Genomic DNA, 22,577 nt, shown 5'->3' with positions numbered 1-22,577 from the left:
TTGCCACTCTGAATCTTTATGCATAGATTTAAACAGATATTTTCGTAGTTTTAGCGTAGGTGGGTGTTTTGCCACTCTGAATCTTTATGCATAGATTTAAATAGATATATTCGTAGTTTTAGCTTAGGTGGGTGTTTTGCCACTCTGAATCTTTATGCATAGATTTAAACAGATATTTTCGTTGTTTTAGCGTAGTTGGTAAATCAGTGCAAGGGGATTGGCTATTTGACCGTTATTGAACGATATCAGTGAGTGAGTGTAGGAGGGAAGCCCGAAGTGATGCAGGTCTCTGACGTTTACCACTTCGGTGAAACCAACGAGCACGGTGCTGACAAACCTAGAAACAGACCATATGTCCCGTGATATTTAGGTGAGCACTTGACTTGCTTTTGCACGTGTTTGTGACGGATGCCATCGACGGGGCAGGAAACGCTCACCTGTTCTCAACACCTCGTCTCATCAATGCTTGATAGTGATTCATTAAACACATGCTCATGATATATGTCGTACAACTGATTCTGCTTTTGCAGAGATTTCTTATGAATATGGAAATGGTTTTGTCGTTTTATCAAGAAAAAACAAACACTGAATTGGGAAAGTTTATCACATCATGTATCTGGAATCATTGCAGTCTGGGGCATCTATAAAAAATTTTTTTCAAGGTTTTGTACATGTTCAACCGTTTATCTGTATTGGAGCGGTATCGGCGCCTTTGGAAACTATTATTTGGTGTTTTTGCCAAAATGGCGTCTGACGTAAGAGACGGTGAAAACGACGACAATCACCGTCATGACGACCGCAACAGCGCCGACACAAATCAAGGCAGACACTAGCCAGTTTCGACTGTCGTTGGATGCAGTGGGTGGAGACTCTACAAAAAATGAAAATAAGTTTGTCAGTTGTTGAAGTAATTGGTACTTAACTTCAGTAGGGGTGACCGAGTGATGCACACTCCTGTACCCACGAACATGGTTCGATTCTCAAGTTTGGAGGATCGTGTCGCACTATAGGAAACCTTAAGGCAGTGTTACACCCATGCTCCCTTGCATCCCTACGCGGTCCTACCGTGGAGATTAACACAGGACAGAATGCACCCTTGTATCCCATGCCTGTCCCAAGAGCCGACCAAACGAATGGTCAGGCTCGGTAACTCGGCCGATTCTGTGTCATCATTCGGATAGTTGTTCATTCTTTCAGCCACTGGTTTGCCTGGTCCAGACTCGATTATTTACAGGCCGCCATGAGTTAGTGAGTGAGTGAGTTTGGTTTATCGCCACTTTTAACAGTATTCCAGTAATATCACGGCGTGTCAGGTTAATGTTCGAGGAAAGCCCGAAATTATGCAGGTCTCAGACGTTTACCACTTCGGTGATACCCACGAGCACGGGCATGGTGCTGACAAACCTAGAAATATAATCGGGGCGAACCGGGATTCAAACCCACAATCATAGGTTTCTGGCGGCCGCCATGATATATCTGCAATACTGCAGATTGCGGTACAGGATAACATTGACCGACTCATTCACGTACCATGTCAGGTCACTATCGCCAACACACTCACACACGTTATCAAGTACAGACATTCAGTCCCTGGCTCCTTGTACAACACTGAACCATCATAACCGCGACACATAATCCTATAAATGCTGTGAGGAAATATGACGTTGCATTTGTGAATATAAAGAAATGTCGATATTTCCGTGGTCTAGTGGTAGAGCGAATACCCGGCCGCGTCATATCGAAAAGACGTTAAAAGCTGGTACCTGCTGTTATCCCGCCTGGCTCTCAGCATTAAGGGACCAAACCAAGGACTGGTCGGCTCGGAGTCAGTATACAGTATACTGTGTCTGACTGGGATATTCATGTTAAACTACGGCATGGTATCTCAGTGGGCTAGCACTTTGGGTCGGCAACAGTCCGGACAAGTTTCAAACAGCCACACACACGTGCATGCACGTCGCTATATAAGTGCAATAATCTGGGACGCGACGTTAAGCCCCATTTTACCTCACCTAGTATTGCGTAGCCTCTCCGCATCCAAACCGGACTTGCTTGGAAAATACGGAAAGAGATGCTGTTGTCCCCCGTTAGCTTACCTGTAACGTTTGTGTCTCGATTCGCGAGATACACCACAGCATTCAGAACTTCCTCATCGAAACTTTCTAACATTCGCTTCCGTCGTCCGCCGCATGTCAGCTGAAGAAAAACATGAACACTTATTACTTCGTCTGCAGATCTCTTTGCAGGGTTCTACCAGACATCGCCGTATGGCAACGTTGACTTGACATGCTGAAGACCAGGGTTCGAATACTCACAAAGGTACAAAATCAATGTTGCCACCACACTGATGTGGTTCGAATACTGTTCACGCTGCGCGCAAAACTGTTCAACCGCCCACGATATTGCTTACGTCCAGTCTGACAACTGACACTAGTGAAGGCTCCTTGTTTGTAGAGGGATGTTTTTAGATTTAAAAAACCCAAAAGATTGAATCGCAGTTTGAAAATAAGAAGGACGTGTATTTGAGGACGTTTCCGTCAATAGATCTGATAGAGAAGTTTTAACTAATAGAAACATTCATTTTTGAAAATGTTTGTAACATTATAGTCATCTTCCCGAGGCAAGGGAGTTAAAAGTCCAGTTTCCACCCTTGCTGGACTCGACTGGAATTATGGAGTTATATTTTGGCTGGACTAATGAGTGTATGCATAGTCCAATCAAGATCCCGTAACGAAATCAACATCCGGTTCGTCAACTGCCGTGCTGATTTCGGTCGATTGCAGGATTTGCCAATTATGTGTATCGACATGTTAGCCTCGACAAATATTTTGCAACTATTTTCATGTTTTCAATCAAGTTGCTCACGTGATCTGATGCACTTTGCGGGGCAAAACCCGTTTTGTTACAATATAGATCTTGATTATCGTCTTGGCGCCGCCATGTTGTTTGAAGCGAATACAAGCGTCATGAGAGATGGAATCTGATTGGTCAATAGGAAGGAGATAGAAAGGACATAACAGGCTACGTTCGAGCCTAGAAACTCCAGCTTAGTTCGGCAAGTCAGTTAACGCCCTTGCCTCGGGAAGTTGCAGTATAGCTTCAGTTACACTGACAATATCGGCATCAGTGACGATATATTAAAACTTTTGTTGTGACATTGTAACTGACTTACAACATTGATGCCGGTGTCGCGGGCATGTACGGAGACGTGTGCGGTGACGCCTAATGATGGTGACGACTGAGAGACGTCGTAGCTGTCGAAGTAGAATGTTTCCACCCTGAAGCACATTGTTTGTTTCCCCGAGTCTGCAGTCCACTGTGGGCCGGTCACCAGCAGGGTCTTGGCTTTTTGAGGCACGCACCTGCAAAAATACATTACAGCACCTATACTATGCAAAACAAGTAGAGGGTATTTTGTTTTGAGGCGAAACCACATAATAATACACCAATGTCTTGCAATCAAAATAATATGTGTGGCAAGAACATTTCCGAAGAAACCAAGCTCCCAAACACAACCTCAGTCCCGGCCTCATTGAACACGTGAGGGACGTCATTAGCAGACGTGTAAACGTCAACGTCAAAATCTGCGCCCCTCTCTTAATGTACTCGGCGTTGCTATCACTGATGAGTTTAACAACATGGGTCAAGCTGACATTGGTCGACTCATTAGAAGCATGCCTCGAAGAATTCGTGCATATCTGGCCACCAGAGGTGGTTTTACCCGATATTAGTGACGTTGGCTGCAAAATAATAAAAATATAATTGACCCTTGACCTCTTGAACGACCTAGTGCGCCACCATTTCATCAGACCAACAATTAAAACCCATATGCCCCACTTTCATATGCTAAAAACCTAAATATGTTTTAATTTGAAGAACTTTTTAATTGTGAAAAAATAAGTGTTACATTCTCTAATGTCATTATGAAAACTGTAAAATCTTTCATGTAAACCAAGGGGTGGTCGGGTAGCCTAGTAGTTAAAGCATTCGCTCGTCACGCCTAAGAGCCGGGTTCGATTCCCGACATGGGTACAATGTGTGAATCCCATTTCTGGTGTCCCCCGCCGTGATAATGGTGGAATATTGCTAAAAGCGGCGTAAAACCATATTCACTCACTCCCATGTAAACCATCCCGCCATCTCATGTATATACTGTTTGAAAATCTGTACCTCATATGCCTGATTGTAAAAAAAATACAGTCCTTCTTCTGCCTACTCCAAGCACTTATGATCATTTCATTTCCATATGCCAGTACCACATCTATCAGAACATATGTCTTGATGTTTCCCACTATCCTCTACTCTTTTGGTATGGTATATATAACCATCTTGTTACGATAAGCTATGGATGCAGTCACTCACTCACCCGTCGGCGTACATATAAACCATCTCGTCATGGTCAGCTGCGTCTGCCATCACTCACTCACCCGTCGGCGTACATATAAACCATCCCGTCATGGTCAATTCCGTGTGCCATCACTCACTCACCCGTCGGCGTACATATAAACCATCCCGTCATGGTCAGCTGCGTGTGCCATCACACACTCACCCGTCGGCGTACATATAAACCATCCCGTCATGGTCAATTCCGTGTGCCATCACTCACTCACCCGTCGGCGTACATATAAACCATCCCGTCATGGTCAATTCCGTGTGCCATCACTCACTCACCCGTCGGCGTATATATTAACCATCCCGTCATGGTCAGCTGCGTTGGCCATCACTCACTCACACGTCGGCGTACATATAAACCATCTCGTCATGGTCAATTGCGTGTGCCATCACTCACTCACCCGTCGGCGTACATATAAACCATCTCGTCATGGTCAGCTGCGTCTGCCATCACTCACTCACACGTCGGCGTACATATAAACCATCCCGTCATGGTCAATTCCGTGTGCCATCACTCACTCACCCGTCGGCGTACATATAAACCATCCCGTCATAGTCAGCTGCGTGTGCCATCACACACTCACCCGTCGGCGTACATATAAACCATCCCGTCATGGTCAATTCCGTGTGCCATCACTCACTCACCCGTCGGCGTACATATAAACCATCCCGTCATGGTCAGCTGTGTGTGCCATCACACACTCACCCGTCGGCGTACATATAAACCATCCCGTCATGGTCAATTCCGTGTGCCATCACTCACTCACCCGTCGGCGTACATATAAACCATCCCGTCATGGTCAATTCCGTGTGCCATCACTCACTCACCCGTCGGCGTACATATAAACCATCCCGTCATGGTCAGCTGCGTGTGCCATCACTCACTCACCCGTCGGCGTACATATAAACCATCCCGTCATGGTCAGCTGCGTTGGCCATCACTCACTCACACGTCGGCGTACATATAAACCATCTCGTCATGGTCAATTCCGTGTGCCATCACTCACTCACCCGTCGGCGTACATATAAACCATCCCGTCATGGTCAGCTGCGTGTGCCATCACTCACTCACCCGTCGGCGTACATATAAACCATCACGTCATGGTCAGCTGCGTGTGCCATCACTCACTCACCCGTCGGCGTACATATCAACGATCCCGTCATGGTCAGCTGCGTGTGCCATCACTCACTCACCCGTCGGCGTACATATAGACCATCTCGTCATGGTCAATTGCGTGTGCCATCACTCACTCACCCGTCGGCGTATGTAGTTCTCTAGTTTCGATCAGCTGTGTGTGTGGACCGTCACTCACTCGCCCGTCGGCGTATATAACCATCTCAATACGATCATCTGTGTGTGTTGTCACATTTACTTGTCGGAGTATATAACCATTTAATACGATCATCTGTGTGTGTTGTCACATTTACCCGTCGGTGTATAAAACCATCTCAATACGATCATCTATGTGTGTTGTCACATTTACCCGTCGGCTTATATAACCATCTCAATACGATCATCTGTGTGTGTTGTCACATTTACCCGTCGGCTTATATAACCATCTCAATACGATCAGATGTGTGTGTGGTGTCACACTTACCCGTCGACGTATATAACCATCTCTTCACGACTAGTACCCAGTTGGTTGTTATGGATCACAACACGATGAATCAACACGACATCAAAGGCCTTCACTGTGGGTACAAAAAATACACGATTAAGTTTAGTGAATGAGTTATGTTATAAGGTTAAAAATGCATCTCAAAAACATTAGAAAATGGTAACAAATAAAACCGTTATAGCCGCAATGAGGAGTTGCATTAGATATAGTTTGTGACAGAGAACTTTTAGTTCGAAAGGAATCAAAAGATAAAAGACATTTCACATTTATCACAAGTGTATTGACATTTAATATATAACATTGGATTGGTTCCAGCTTATCGTCCATTAGTTAATGAAACAAGCAGAGATATTTAAGATATATTTCTTTTGGAGTATGCGGAGCAAGTCACAAAATCAATAGAGAGATGAGCAATCTGGCACGTAGGCTTCTGTATTGTTCCGATTACGAAACACATGAGTTCATGGTCAGGCCTAACTCTTAACGAATGAAAATGAGGTATTGTCACATGTGACAAAGACAGGCCAGACCCGTACCAACAATAGGAGGGAAGAGCGCGGTTTGCAATCGATCGAGTCGAATCCCGATCGCTCTAAGTCCTCCCCATTTAGTGACGAGTCTGGCCGGTCTGATCCTGTCCTGTATTGACAGATGGGCTGAGAGTAAGTAAAACTATGTGAGTATAAAGCTGGTGTTGCGTTTCATTATTATGCGAGTATGAATGCTGATAGAGACAACTTGGAGTAAGCGTCGTTAGACCAATCACCCCTTGACAGCCGAGCCGCTGCGGACAAGGCGAGTTGCAAAGTCATGGCGTAATTGACCATGATGAACGGCAATACTTTGAGTAACTGCAGAAGGGTCGCACTCATCATGACGACGATAATAATAATCAATTATATTAATCATAATAATGTAAAGGTTTTTTTTAAAACAGTTGTTACGTGCTTTTGATACAGCATTAAGGCATTAATATTTTTATAGTAAACATTTTAGGTGTTAAAATATATATTATGCCTCTATAAACTAAGCGGCAAAAGAAAGTATAGGTTGGCAATTTGTAATTTTCCTAAAAACAGCGATAATTAGTGGAAAGTGGGCATTGGGAATATGACTGCCCAGGAACAGGTACCAAAAAACACCCCACCCGAACGACGCTCGTGCGGTGACAACAAAATGGTGAAACGGGTTTCCCGCCTATGGTATAAACTGCACGTGCATGTTAGCTGTATAAATGCGTTCGTCTGCAGGGTATAACCACACGTGATGAATGCGAACAAAAGAAATGCCACGACTGTCACAGGAGCAGAGAGAGAGAGAGAGAGAGAGAGCCATCGGTATGGCCGAAATGGGGGCAACACAGGTCCAAATTGCCAGATGGTTTGGTTGTGCACCATTGACAGTAGCCAGGCTGATTCAACGGTACAGGCAGACAGGGAGGACACAGGACAGGCCTAGAACCGGACGACCCCGAGTGACAACACCACTGGAAGACGGTCAGATACGGCTCATTCACCGTCGAAACAGATTCGGAACAGCGCTGGGACATCCCATTAGCTAACGTACAGTAATACGACGACTTCGTGCTGCTGGAATTCGAGCGTATCGTCCTTTCCGAGGAATGATACTGACTGCTCAACATCGACGCCTGAGACTGCGATGGGCGAGGCAGGTTCGACGCTGGCAAGTGAGAAATTGGCGTCGAGTGCTGTTTACTGATGAAAGTCGGGTTAACTTGTTTCGAAATGACGGCAGAGAACGAGTTTATCGACGCAGAGGGAAACTTTTGGCTCCGGCGTGTATTCGAGGGGTCCATCCATTCGGCGGGGGAGGTGTCATTCTGTGGGGCGGTATTTGTGGAGATCAGAAGACTGATTTGGTGATGATACAGGGAAACCTGAACGCTGTGCAGTACAGAGACCAAGTGTTGCGGCCAGTTGTGCTTCTGTTCTTACAAAATCAACAGCAAGGGACATTGTTTCAACACGACAATGCCAGGCTCCACACTGCAAGAATGACTCGGAACTTTCTAAACCAGCAGAACGTTGACATTTTGCCCTGGCCTGTCCACACACCCAATATGAATCCTATTGAACATCTGTGGGACCATCTTGACAGACATACTATAGCACGCCATCAGCCTCCCGTCAACAGACAAGAATTGCAGCAGGTCCTGAGAAACCAGTGGCAACGGATTCCAGTCCACGTCATCAGAAGACTGACGTCATCGATGAGACGGCGTATCACAGCAAGCATTGAGGCAGCTGGAGGTCATACACGCTATTGGAGGCAACTGTGTCGACAATGAATTTGTAGTGTGTCTGATAATTTTTTGGTGACATTTCAGACAACTTTTGAAACTGAAATTTCTTACCCCACCATTGTTTACCTTGAGCTTACATTACCTGTGATTGCACAATTTCATTTAAACTGTGGTTGATCAATCATTTGTTACCCCTCCCTAGATCTACAAATTCTCTTCTTGTTATTTTTTTATCGATCATGGAACTCGACCTATACTTTCTTTTGCCGCCCAGTTTAGTATACATGTAAACATTTTAGAATGGTTATGTTTGCATTACACGTCGGCAATGTTAAAGCTGTGTTTGTAAACCTGAGTTTGTAAACCTAGTTTTGTGAAAGTATCTCACCATCGCTCACGGTCACACAGCCAACGAAGTCTTCTCCTAGATTCAGAGGTTCCGTGATTGGGTTGTGGTTAGGCTTGACAAGATACAGTCTCCCGGGAACATAGTTAGCTGTAAATACCTGGACACTGCAAACATATGAACCAAATAAATGGAGAATTGGAAAATCCAGATGAGATACCAAACTTCAAATTGGCATGAGTGCCGCAGCCGCGAGTGAACTTTATCAGGTCACGAGAGGAGGTAAACAAGTTAGTTGACAAGAAAATAATAATCTATGTATTTAGGATTTTCTAACTTCTAATCTTCACGATCTTAATCTGAAAGTAAGTAAATAAATATTTATGAGATAACAATTTTAGTTTCTCATTCAGTACTTCCTCACTAAATACGTATTACTAATAAATTCTTTTATTTTTATTAAAGCGTAATACCAGTGGAAATAAAGACGTTGTCATCCATACAAACCCAACCTATATCCTTACTGTTACCTTAACCCAAGTACTGACCTCCCTGGGGGTCCTAGATCCACGCTCTCCCCTCCTTGTCGTATAGTACTGACATCCCTGGAGGACCTAGACCGTCGCTCTCCCCTCCTTGTGTGATACTGACCTCCCTTGGAGTACTAGACCAACACTCTCCCTTACTTGTCTATAGTACTGACCTCCCTGGGGCTCCTAGACCCACGCTCTCCCCTCCTTGTCGTACAGTACTGACCTTCCATGGGGTCCGAGACTCGGGCCCTGTCCCCCTTGTATGATACTGACCTCCCTGGGGGTCCTAGATCCCCGCTCTCCCCTCCTTGTCGTATACTGCTGACCTCCCTTGTTGGTCCGAGACCCACGCTCTCCCTTTTTTGTCGTAAAGTACTGACCTCCCTCGGGGATCTAGTGCCTTGCTCTCCCCGCCTTGTATGATACTGACCTCCCTTGACCTAGATACTAGACCCACGCTCTCCCCTCCTTGTTGTATAGTACTGACCTCCCTGGGGGTCCCTGGGGGTCCCTGGGGTCTTAGATCCACGCTCTCCCCTTCTTGTCCCCTTCGGGTCCGAGACTCGCGCACTCCCCTCCTTGTATGATACTGACCTCCCTGGGGTTCCTAGACCCACGCTTTCCCCTTCTGGTCGTATAGTACTGATCTCCCTGGGGTTCCTAGACCCACGCTCTCCTCTCCTTGTTGTATAGTACTGACCTCCATTGGGAGTCTTGGACCCACGCTCTCCCCTCCTTGTGCTTACCTCCCTTGTTGGTCCTAGACCCACGCTCTCCCCTTTTTGTCGTAAAGTACTGACCTCCCTGGGGGACCTAGTCCCTCGCTCTCCCCTTCTTTTCGTACAGTACTGACCTCCCTTGGTGGTCCTAGACCCGCACTCTCCATTCCTTGTCTATAATACCGACCCCCCTTCGGGGTCCAAGCACCCTCCCCTCCTTGTATGATACTGACCTCCCTAGACCATCGCTCTCCCCTTCTTGTCATTAGTACTGACCTCCCTGGGGGCCCTAGACCCACGCCCTCCCCTCCTTGTATGATACTGACCTCCCTAGACCCTCGGTCTCCCCTTTTTGTCATATGGTACTGACATCCCTAGGGGTCCTACACCCATGATCTCCCCTCGATGAATGGTACTGACCTCCCTGGGGGTCCAAGACCGCCATCACATGTGAGAACGACTTCTTCGTCTCTTGGCTCAGGTACGTCGCTGTATTGCACAACCAGCTTCAGAACAAACTGTGAACCGTCATCCTGACAAGAGACAGGTAACTGTAGGTGGTATGTCATACACTTATTGTATGATACTGTGAACCGTCATCCTGACAAGAGACAGGTAACTGTAGGTGGTATGTCATACACTTATTGTATGATACTGTGAACCGTCATCCTGACAAGAGACAGGTAACTGTAGGTGGTATGTCATACACTTATTGTATGATACTGTGAACCGTCATCCTGACAAGAGACAGGTAACTGTAGGTGGTATGTCATACACTTATTGTATGATACTGTGAACCGTCATCCTGACAAGAGACAGGTAACTGTAGGTGGTATGTCATACACTTATTGTATGATACTGTGAACCGTCATCCTGACAAGAGACAGGTAACTGTGGGTGGTATGTCATACACTTATTGTATGATACTGTGAACCGTCATCCTAACAAGAGACAGGTAACTGTGGGTGGTATGTCATACACTTATTGTATGATACTGTGAACCGTCGTCCTAACAAGAGACAGGTAACTGTGGGTGGTATGTCATACACTTATTGTATGATACTGTGAACCGTCATCCTAACAAGAGACAGGTAACTGTGGGTGGTATGTCATACACCTATTGTATGATACTGTGAACCGTCATCCTAACAAGAGACAGGTAACTGTGGGTGGTATGTCATACACTTATTGTATGATACTGTGAACCGTCATCCTAACAAGAGACAGGTAACTGTGGGTGGTATGTCATACACTTATTGTATGATACTGTTAACCGTCATCCTAACAAGAGACAGGTAACTGTGGGTGGTATGTCATACACTTATTGTATGATACTGTGAACCGTCGTCATGACAACAGACGATTACCCTATGGGTATTATGCCATACACATATTGTATAATACTGTGAACCGTCGCCATGACAGCAAACGAGTAACCGATGGGTGGCATGTCATGAACGTATTGTATGATACTGTGAACCGTCGTCATGACAACGGACAGGTAAACTTCGGATAACTTGTTATTCATTGACTGTGTCCCGTTATCTTTATAACCCATTGTATTTCAAAATGTTTGTTTGTTTTCTGTGTTTGTTGTACTCAGCAATATTCCTGCTATATGACGACGCTCTGTAATAATCGAGTCTAGACCAGACAGTTCAGTGATTGATATCTTGAGCATCGATCCACACAACTGGGATACGATGACATGCGTCAACCAAGTCAGCGAGCCTGACCAACCGATCCCGTTAGTTGCCTCTTACGACAAGCATGTGTTGCTGAAGACCTATTCCAACTCAAAATGTACAAAGGTTGACGCAGTCAAGTATATTTACTGTTCCGCTAACACAAGTTTTCTCTATCCAGAAATACCCTATTGAAATCGCAATACAATTGTCATGAGAAGCAACGTGCTTCCTATAACCTACGTTGATCAGTGCCCCGCATGTGCCGTCATAGGGGATGGAGGCGCCGTAGCCTTGACACCAATCCACGATGCCGTCGCCAGGATCCGGGGCCGCAGGTGCGATGGTGAGGTTGCAGCCGCTCACGTTTCGTTTGCCCATGACGTAGACGTCCCCGACGAAGTTGTAGATTGGAAAGGGGGTAATACACACGCTGAAGCTTTCTGCGCTGCACTCGTGGTAGTCTGAGGATCACAAGGAAAGCGTATCAGATTGGGAGGTAAATTGAAATCGAGTTTAACGTCGCGTTCACGACTAATGCACTTATATAGCGACGTGCATGCTCGTGTGAAAGTGTTTGTGTGACTGCATGTACAAGTCCAGACGAATGCCGATTTATAGTGCTAGCCCATTGACATACCATGCCGCAGTTTAACATGAATACCCCACTCAGACACAGTATACCGACTCCGAGACGACCAGTCCTTGTTGTAGCCCCTCAATGCCGAGCGCCAGGCAGGGTAACAACACGTACCATCTTTTAACGTCTTTTAGCGTCACGTGTTCGATGTGAAACTATATAGATGTGGAAACTATATGAATATACCACTGACCATTAGTGATGACGCCAGGTGTAGGCACGTCCTGCTCTACCGGCAGCACCCACCATTCACACAATTTGCAATCAAGTGATCGATGAAAAAGAAAATCCAGTGCAATTTTAAGTTAGGTTTTCTGTGTAATTCTTCTCAATAAGTACATGTTTTAAGTGTGCAACGTCGGGACTATGCTATATTTACCACCCCATGAAGTCTCTCTTTCCTTTTTATAAAGCAGCGTAAAATTCAGAAGAAAGCATATATGCAACCATAGAGGGCGTTTACAAGGGCGTCACTGCCCTGGTTCAAAATCTGAATTTAATTAGTTGAAAAGATGTTTAAGTGTCGATACTGCTGAAAGGCAGTTACTCACAGACAACAGCGCGATCTACATTGTATACAATACATGCATCTCTGTTATGCTTTCAGATCTCTTTTCATGTGAATGTGTTTTATCCCTACCAACCGCCCGTCACATCAAAGGCGTGGCCTTCACACTTTAGAATACACAGCCGGGCAAAAGTATAGACTTGAAAATTGGATTTGTTCAAGCAGCAACAAATATTATCAACACGTAACCGGGCTGAAAGCAGTCGCTTGAACACCAAGACACTGTAATACATGTATCAAACAATCTTAGTGGTAAATGAAAGTATACCGAATTTAAAATTGAAAGAACTGTTGTTAAATTAGATTTATTGTTTAAATTTATACCTAATTACTGCAACAGTTTGCAAAATGTAATCTGTGGCGTGTGTATAAAATATTTGTTCAGTGAAGTATCTGGTTAAGAGGATACCTCCACATCACCCCTACCATTTTAATTAAATTATGTTAAACAAAATAAAAACATGTCGGAGTGCCACCCCACTTCATATTTTGGATATAATATCGCTGATTGATAAATGTGTGTCGAACAAAGCTAATGTACATATTTTCAAAAATAAGATGTCAAAGATCCCATCACCAGTTGTGATTTATGTTGTTTTTTGTACAATTTTTAAATCAAATTATAGAGTAAAAAATAAACCACGTAGAAGTAGTCTTTGAGCGCTGACTAAGCGCCAGTACAGTTCATGTTTTGGATATATCGCTAATTTTCAGATATATTTTAATTGAAAATCAAACATAGTATCTAATCAACTGATAGTTTCTTTTGACCCAACATTTATATCACCATCGATTTAACTCTCGTGTGTTTCTTTTTTTCAAACATGGGTGTATACATTTTTTGCCGGGTAGTTTATATTCAAAGTCGAACTGTCCCCATAAAGCCCGTACTCAGGGTTGCCACGTGAACAGTGGGGGCGGTCGGGTAGCCTAGTGGTTAAAGCGTTCGCTCGTCACGCCGGAGACCCGGGTTCGATTCCCGACATTGATACAATGTATGAAGCCCATTTCTCGTGTCCCCCGCCGTGATATTGCTGGAATATTGCTAAAAGCGGAGTAAAACAATACTCTCACACTCACTTGAGCAGTGATTAGATGATTCCTCTGAATCCAATATATTTATTATATTTATATTCCAATGACATCTACATACAAGCTCATTGTCCTTGCCTTTTAAAGCATAATCATAATCCACAAGGTCAAGTTGGTTTTACAGAATATGTGTTAACCAACTGGTTAAGGGCATAAACCAGCATGTATGAATCTCTAAGCGAATATGTAAAGAAAATGTGTCTTGACGTTCGGCCTTGACCGTGACCCAGGTTTACTCACATGCTGGCTTGTCACACATTGCCCCAGCATGGCCTGGTTGACATCTACAGACTTCATCACCGTTATCGTTTACTATACAGGTGCCGTTAACACAGCCTGGGCAGCCACTGGACACAAGAGAGCCTGGAATATACAGCACAAGTTCATGAGTTTAAAAGATAAATTTTGCGACCGCCATCGCCATTGCCCTATGGAACTCAAAGTCTAAACAGGGTCAATTGTGACGTAGCAAGCAAATGACGTCACGAAAACATAATGACGTCATAATAAAGAAATAAACGACGAGTGGAATAAAACATTGAAGGGCGCAGCCCCGAGTGGTTTATGATCCCTTCAGTGTTTTATTTACGATAAACAACGACCACGAGTCGTTTATTTCTTATGTGAGATTTCAACATTACGTACATCATCTTTAGAATCTTAATGACATGCTATCACAATCATTAGCTATCTTATAATGTTTTATACATGTCGGCCAATCGACTAGTATGGGTTTTCATAATACGGCAGCTGGTCAATCAGGCAGCCATATTCTAGTAATGAGTCAAACTGAATTCTTGATCCCCGTTGCGGTTCCAGGGAGAATAGGTACCAAATAACCCATGTTTTTCACAAGAGCCTAAAGTCGATCAGGTGGTCAGGCTCGGCGTGTGTCCGATGAGGATGCTCATAACTTCAATCACTGGTTTACCTGGTGATAAAGTTGGGATATTGCCCTCACACACCCCTGTACGTTTTAAGCATTTTAGTCAGCATTGATGTAGAGCCATAGATACATATATGAGACCCATGAAGATCCGGGGTAGAATAGGTCTTCAGCAACCCATGCTTACCTAAAAAACCCGACTATGTTCGTCCCGAGAGGCGACTAACGGGATCGGGTGGTCAGGCTCGCTGACTTGGTTGATGCATGTCATCGAATCACAATTGCGTGGATCACTGGATTGTCTGGTCTAGACTCGATTATTACAGACCGCCGTCATAAAGCTGGAATGTTGCTGAGTACAACAAACACAGAAAACAAACAAACATTTTGAAATACAGTGGGTTATCAAGATAACGGGTCACAGTCAATGAATAACATGATATCCGAAGTTTACCCGTCTGTTGTCGATTATTTACAGACCGCCGCCATACAGTTGGAATAATGCTAAATGCGGCGTTAAACAATAAACAAACAAACACACATATATGAGTTTCATCGTACATATTATACATTGCAAGACTTACTGCTATTAATGCTACAGTCCGCAGACTGATAGTCCGGTGGACAGGCACACACGCCGGTATCAGGATCACAGATACCTTGGCTACAGTTCTGTCCCAGTCTGGCGCAGTGGTAACTCACAGGATCTGTGGAAAAATGGTACGTCAGGGTGCGAGGACACTGACAGGGTCAATTGAAATAATGCATGACTAATACTAGTTTTTAGCGCATTGGCGTTATTCTAAGGTATCCCTCCCTAAATATCTACCATCTCAACGAAAGTATTAAAAATGACGACTAGTTGTCAACTCCTAACTCTACGTCATATCTGATGTGTATTGGGGCTGTTAGGTGTTGTGGAAACATATGTTTTACCCTTACACTAATAGTACAGATTATACAGTAATGTTTACGATTGATACGTTCTAAACCTCAAGTTTGTTCCTTTTTTTTACATTTTTCAAAGGTTCCAGACCCCTGTTTTTTACAGACATATCAAAGAAAACAATTTTCTCATTTGACTCAAGTGTTTATGGACATGCCTCTTTGACATGTTATGCCTACTATGAAGCAATTCCGTCTGTGAGGATTTGAACTTATCAATCAACTCACGAATATTTACTGTGTTTACATTTCACACCATTCAACATATTGTATGGTAGACATGTGGAGGACATTTCCAAATATGACGCATCAGTGATCAAAATAATAATATCAAAATGATATCAAAATGATATCCGGTGAAAATAGTGATGTGAGATGAAATTCCCGTGTTTGTTTAGGTCAACAGTTAACTTGCCTTTGCGTGTGTTTGGGCCACTGGTGAGACCAGTGGGGCAGGAACCGCTTTTTCGCGAACACCTGTCATTGTCATTGATTGATAGTGAGTCATCAACACATGCTTATCGTAAAGAAGAATCGTATATATCTTAGGCCTTTTTCACTTATAATCAATCATGACTTAGCTATCCTCAAAGTACTTAGATTATGAAGAACCCTTACCTTCGTTATCAATGATGGAGATGGTGATATTGATAGGTTTTTCGCCAGGTGCTGAGACATGTGAAATGAAAAGGGTAAACGTCTCTCCGGGATCATAAAACTGAAATTGATCCCCAATTCTATCAATTTATAAAAAAATATACACATCATGAAGATATCGCCACTCACAGTACATGTTTATGTGGTGGTTGAACAATACAGTTAAAATTATCTTATTTAGCTTGAATGTGTTATCAATAACACAAATACCGAATTATGTACTCCTTGTACCTGATGGCCTCACACTGCAGAGTTGTGGCTTCATGTGATGAGTGAATGAGTGAGTGAGTTGGGTTTAACGACGCTTTTAACAGTATTCCAGTTTTATCGCGGCGTGTCAGCTTAATGTGGGAGGAAAGCCTGAAGTGATGTAGGTCTCAGACGTTTACCCCTTCGATGAAACCCACGAGCACGGGTATGGTGCTGACAAACCTAGAAAGAAAATCGGGGCGAACCGGGATTCGAATCCACAATCATAGGTTTCTGGTGTGCCCAAAGGATCGCAACTCTGCACATCGAATCGCGGCGCTTCAGACACTTGGGTCACCCGTGCCCCCTCGTGTGATGAGAAACACATCAATTGATGGGATAGTTAAAACATGTTGTAATACAGATCTGTGTTTTGACAATGCGAATGCGACTTACTGAATCATCTTTAATTTCTATGTCAATTGTAATAGTTTCAAGACTTGTGACATATGGTGAAGCCGTTCCAGACTGCACCAGCGTAAAGTCCGTCCCTGCCACAGCTGTCCCGTTGAGCGTCTCGTACTGGATGAAAGCGTATAAGTAAAAGCGACGAAACCCTTTCATCATAATCGTAAGAAATCTAAAAACTGTGTCAATTTTTTTAACTCATAGCAAACTGGTGCGTTTCCCGCTCCAGCGGTGGCACCCGTCGAAACCACATGCAAAGATAAGATAAACAAATGTTAACCTGACCAAACACTGGTATGTTATAGCACAAGTCAAAATAGGGAATTGCATCGGACATAATTGTTGTCATTGATGCGTCCAACTCTGAAATACCCTACATATGTCTACCTTTAAACCTTTTGATAGCTTCACGAAGACCTTGAATATTGTAGCCCTGAGCAAAACACTTTTGAGAAGAGTCACATGGTGCTATTTCAAATCTTCATAGAAATACCATGTCCAATTGTATCTAAAATATTCAGAAATGTGGACACCAAAGGCTGGAGCTGCTTGAATGTTGACACTAGACAGTCAGGTGACACGATGGAAGAAGAAAATGCAAAACAGAATTTGTTCCAATGGCCAGATTTGACCCTCCACTCCCGCCAATAAATTGTTCAGCATGTTGGTTGTCTTGAAATAAATAATGTGTTGTGAGAAAAATTAAAATGGCTCTCTCTTTTACAGTAAAAAGACATTGGGCGCTTTTGAAGCAGACTAGGAAAGAACCCTCGCCCCTTGTGAGAAATTCCTTGTATGATTCTGTCTATAAGGTAAGAAGGATCTTTGTCGTCGTTCACACACCCAAAGACTATTAATTATAGAAACTTTCTGAACCTGGGTTGTACTACGGTGAATGAAAAACAATGGTGTTATACACTGCTTGTACCTAAAGTGTTCGCCCCATCTCTCACATACATTCCTACGGGTATGCAGCAAGTGTATTAAGCCAACTGATTGTGTACAACAGTGTACGAAAAACAAAAAAAGAACAAATGGTTTTGGTACAACTGGTATGCTGTGTAGTTATTGGTAAGAAAGATTTATGCCTGCAAAATTATTATAATATTGTTTTACCAGGAACAGCCAGAGGGATGGAGGTCCTAGAGATGTGGTGACAGCAATGGTGGCGATCCCTGCGTTCTCGGGCAGTGTTGACGGACTGATAGTTAATACACCTGCAATAAAGCAGTCAGTGCTTGTAACAGACAGCTGAAGTAAGGATATTATAAATCGTCATTTGGATCATTTGTGAATATGTATTAGTCAATCTGAAATAAAAAAGAGACCAGTGGATGAACAAACACCTTTTCACCTGAAGGCCAAACTGGACGAGAGATTCATTAATACGTCTTCAAGTAATATTGTGATGTAATTGTGACAAAGCTTCTTGAAGAATATGGAAAACTAGTGGAAATGGCAAAATGAAATTAATATAATTACGGATGGACTGTGTAGTCAAGCTTATAATTAAATTCGACAACGAAAACATGTTTAATCTACATTAGTTTAACCCAAGACAGTTGTATATATCAAAGCAGACAAACATGACAAGATTGATAAACGTATGTAGGAATACATACTGTTGCGTGACATGAATCTGGTGATTGTATAATTTATGCACATAACTTGACACGCCTACAACGTCAGTGGCCAATCAACGGAGAGTAAGATCAATACAATGTCCATAGGACCTGTCAATCAAGACAAGAGGCGAGAAGCAGTGTCACACTCAGACTGTCACGAGCCGGAACAAATATGTCCGGGAGAAGGCGTCTGTTTCAAATGACATGGTCAGTTAACGCCAGATGCAAACATTACTTCCCGATTACGACAAAACACAGTTGGAAACATGCTAGTTAGAAAAGAAACCCGAAGACATGAAAGTTGTGGAACCGAGGTGAGCGGGAACAAAACCGGATGGCGAGCCTGCACTTTTGTAGGTCTCAAAGGGTTGTTTGGACAATGAATATGCAGGAATTTTGCTTAATGTCTTGTGCATGACGATACACGTCAGCAGAAAGGGAATTCCCGTGACTGTAATATTGGGATTCCCCGACAATCCGTAGTCCCCTTGGTGGGCGTGGCTTAATTTCTTTTAAAATATATTGGGAAATGAATGCAATAACACGTGACCAATTCAGCTAATCCGACTGCAGGAGTTTCAATGAACACAAGGGAAATTTATCTATTATCTAAACAAACAAAAACCAGCTGCCATGGTATTACATTATTTTTGTATCTTGTAACGACTCTGTAAAACGTATTTATCATGTCAGCAGTTTGGCATAATCTAGTTATGTGTAAGTAATGTTAGTGTCAATATATTTGTAGTAGTTTCTGTTGGCATCAAATGATTGAAATACTAGTGACAAATATCAAGTGCTGCGTGGCCGGATTGGAGCTTTCCAGAATTAGTTCGTATTAGAGTTATCCGCCCTGATTTGACCGTTCCCGAATGTGGCAGTTTTCTGAAGGCTGGCTTTACGTATAGAAGAGTAACAAGGGGGCGATTCGATATCTTTTCGAGCCGACTTGTTTCATATCTACTTGCCAAGTGGGATATAAGAAACACCGAATTTCAGCCAGCTTCCAACACCTTTCTGGATTCATGAAAGGAGACAGATCTCTTTTAAGACATTTGGCCAAATCTGTCAAATTAATTACTAATATCAATTCTAGTGCATGTCACTTCCTGCCGGGGCGGTCGGGTAGCCTACTAGTTAAAGCGTTCACTCGTCACGCCGAAGACCCGGGTTCGATTCCCGACATGGGGCCAATATGTGAAGCCCATTTCTGGTGTCCACCGCCGTGATATTGCTGGAATATTGCTAAAAGCGGCGTAAAACCATACTCACTCACTCACTCACTTCCTACCAGTTTCATTAGACGTTGTGTTGTCTTTTTTATTGTAATCCAAAAACAGTGAGTTTAAATCAGATTTTTTATTGCTTATTCTTTAATCTTGTGTGGCCATTTGCTGATTTGTGGGTTAACCTCTGCTTTTCAATTATGAAATCACCTCGTTACACTATAGATGAAATTCGTGATCAAGGCAAAGTTCACGATTCAACTTTTTCATTCCAGTGTGAATTTACGACCATTCATTCATTAACCATGACTATTGATCAAGGAGTACAATGTTCATTTGACCCACAGATTGAAATCCTCTAACTGCAATGACCACTTTAATAATATTATGTAGAGGTCGTTGTCTTGACAACATATACAATGTACAATGTGTAAAAAAATAATCCATGTGACGCCACGTAAACATAACACAGTGTTAGGAAAACGTCCTGGTATTGTGTTGATTTCAAAACTGAAAAAGGTTAGACCAAGCTACTATTATATCATGACGATAGGGTTATTCTAAGAAGAAAACCACAGTTTTTTAATCTCTCTAAATATTTCGATGTTACACGGCGTTAATCTACTCTTTGGCCCAAGTTAACAATATTTCTTTTATATATCCATCACTCTTTCTTTAATAATTCAGCTTTCCTTTGTGTGATATACAAATCTCTCGACTATTTATTATATGAGATTTGTGCGAACATGAATGTGCGTGTTTTTAACATCCAACCATCTTTGGAAGACAAAACATGGTGTCACTAAAAAATGACATTGACATACCGTGTGTTTTACCGATAAGACAAAGCAGGACACAGAGCGACGCTCCTGAAGCCATTGCTGTAGTCCACATGCGTCGTCCAACACACCAAGGTCTGCGAATACGTGAATGTGGGAATAATTTCTCACAGAGTACCAATATCAAATTACAAAAATCTTGAATTATAATTGCCAATATCATTCATATACTTAAAGTACTAATTACGTATATATAATCACAGGTGTATTCGGACAGATAGAGACAAACCTGCATCAGGATGTAACTATCAAAAAGAAACGCAACGTGTTTTGTGTACAAATTGTAACATCACTGAAAACGAGACAGTGAAGGGTTATGGAATCCAGATAGAATCCGAAAGGAATATTGAGAATTATTATGCTCAACAAAATAACAATAAATCTCGAATAATAACACAGTGTTTTTTTTAAATTATTGCTTTATGTTTTGTATTTTTGGCCGTGTGACATTTATTCTAGAAAACTGCCTGTTACGTAAACGATGCTAGGTAGAAGGTAGGTCCATGCTCAAAGCGCTAACATTATTACGCCGGTGTCGATTTTCATTCTCAGCTCCCTTGTGAATTTACAACCCAAGCTGACTTGTCAGGCGCTGGAAGGTTAACGGTCACATTACCATCAAATAAATAGTCTATGATGATATAATTTCGGGGAACATTGCGTCCGGTATTCCGTGCACGTCAAAGGTTTTTGAGGTGATTCCAAACATAAGGGTTACAAAATCATGCCTTGATTACGAACTACAAGACATTATTTAAGAATGATAATGATAAACATAGTACCTGGAGAAATCCCACAATCAGGTTCTGTTGGAAAGACACGGCGTATGTAGATAGTATCCATACAAGGAATGCATATAGATAGTATTGATAGGCAGTTACTTGGAGTATCGCAAGGGCCTATGAGTAAATCGTCATAGGGATGGTCTTGTCATCAACTTCCTAGTTGGAATTTTGCATATACTTGCCAGTTCAATAGCAATTTATTCAAGGAATCCTTTCAAACTTTCAATGTAAATACAGTTACTGTAACTATTTTATTGCAGAACATCAAGCATCAAACGCCACTATTTCAATAGTGACGGGGATGGGTTTCTTTGGCCCCAAAGAGCAATACCTTTTGGACCTTGTGCGTGCAAGCGTCTTTGTTACAGACTAATAAAGGTTTTTGAAATTATGTTTTCGACTTTATATCCACACTGTATTATCAATAGGCATTGATGCATTACAATTTTAATTTTGAAAGGCCGGTTTCTACTTCGTCGGTCGCGTTATTCCACTGCATTTACCGTATAGTGTATGGGGCGCATTCGTCACCACTCGCCCCTTTCCGTAAACTGCAAAGAAGACTCACCCCCTTTCGATGAATGTTATGATTGAATATACGACAAACCAATCAGAATGCGCGCATGATTTCAATTTCTTCTTCATAGAAGCCCTCAGAAAAAGTTTTTGATTTTAACACGTCCCATTTTAATTCTGAAAACCCAGTAGTCCAGAAACTCTACGGTCTTTGCCCAGTCTCGGACGAAGGTATTTACAAAATTGAACATGCTGCTTTCATGGGAACATACCAACGAAGAAAAAATGAAAAAAGAAATGTTCAAAAACCCAATATTTACACCATGTCGCCCATGGGCGAGAATATGTTCCTTTACTTAAAACACATGTTTTTGTTTCGCAAATACATATATGTATTTCTTTCAAGTATCATGACACAAAATTTAACTCATTTTAACTTAATTCAACAATTTTATAGCGATATTGTAATATTTCGCCCATGGGCGAGAAAAGGGTTTGGCCGAATATTTTCCTTTACTCAAAAGTCTTGTTTTTGTTTCGCAGTAAATACATGTATATCTTTTATATATCATGACAAAAAAATT

At 42.7% G+C, this 22,577-nt stretch overlaps 1 protein-coding gene across 2 annotated transcripts; it reads right to left on the bottom strand.

The window, feature by feature from the left end:
* Window positions 1-235: 235 nt before the first annotated feature.
* LOC139463406 (EGF-like domain-containing protein 2) lies at window positions 236-21,573 on the bottom strand. 2 transcript variants are annotated; one of them, XM_071244663.1, is made up of 14 exons: window positions 21,475-21,573; window positions 20,678-20,769; window positions 18,119-18,219; window positions 16,991-17,116; window positions 16,307-16,406; window positions 15,328-15,450; window positions 14,098-14,220; window positions 11,801-12,021; window positions 10,293-10,405; window positions 8,663-8,787; window positions 5,991-6,084; window positions 3,173-3,362; window positions 2,097-2,196; window positions 236-871 (listed from the first exon to the last, which is right to left on the bottom strand). In XM_071244663.1, exons 2-14 carry the CDS (start codon window positions 20,745-20,747, stop codon window positions 723-725), a joined length of 1,635 nt encoding a protein of 544 aa, XP_071100764.1. In that variant the 5' UTR covers window positions 20,748-20,769; window positions 21,475-21,573; the 3' UTR covers window positions 236-722. The 2 variants fall into 2 exon arrangements, with proteins under 2 accessions (XP_071100764.1, XP_071100765.1); XM_071244664.1 differs by lacking the exon at window positions 16,991-17,116.
* Window positions 21,574-22,577: the final 1,004 nt, after the last annotated feature.

This window comes from Haliotis cracherodii, unplaced genomic scaffold (genome assembly GCF_022045235.1).
Source record: "Haliotis cracherodii isolate W230 unplaced genomic scaffold, xgHalCrac1.p SCAF_16, whole genome shotgun sequence".
NCBI lineage: Eukaryota > Metazoa > Mollusca > Gastropoda > Lepetellida > Haliotidae > Haliotis > Haliotis cracherodii.
This window is presented reverse-complemented; position numbering and strand designations above follow the sequence as displayed.

What these genes read in the sequence shown, in the direction of transcription:
- LOC139463406 (XM_071244663.1), bottom strand. Translation starts at nt 20,747, where the DNA reads ATGTGGACTACAGCAATGGCTTCAGGAGCGTCGCTCTGTGTCCTGCTT. An exon ending in GGACTGTAGCATTAATAGCA is followed by an intron (nt 14,221 to 15,327) that starts GTAAGTCTTGCA and finishes TGTATATTCCAG; the next exon opens with GCTCTCTTGTGTCCAGTGGC. An exon ending in ATGGTTATATACGTCGACGG is followed by an intron (nt 3,363 to 5,990) that starts GTAAGTGTGACA and finishes GTATTTTTGCAG; the next exon opens with GTGCGTGCCTCAAAAAGCCA.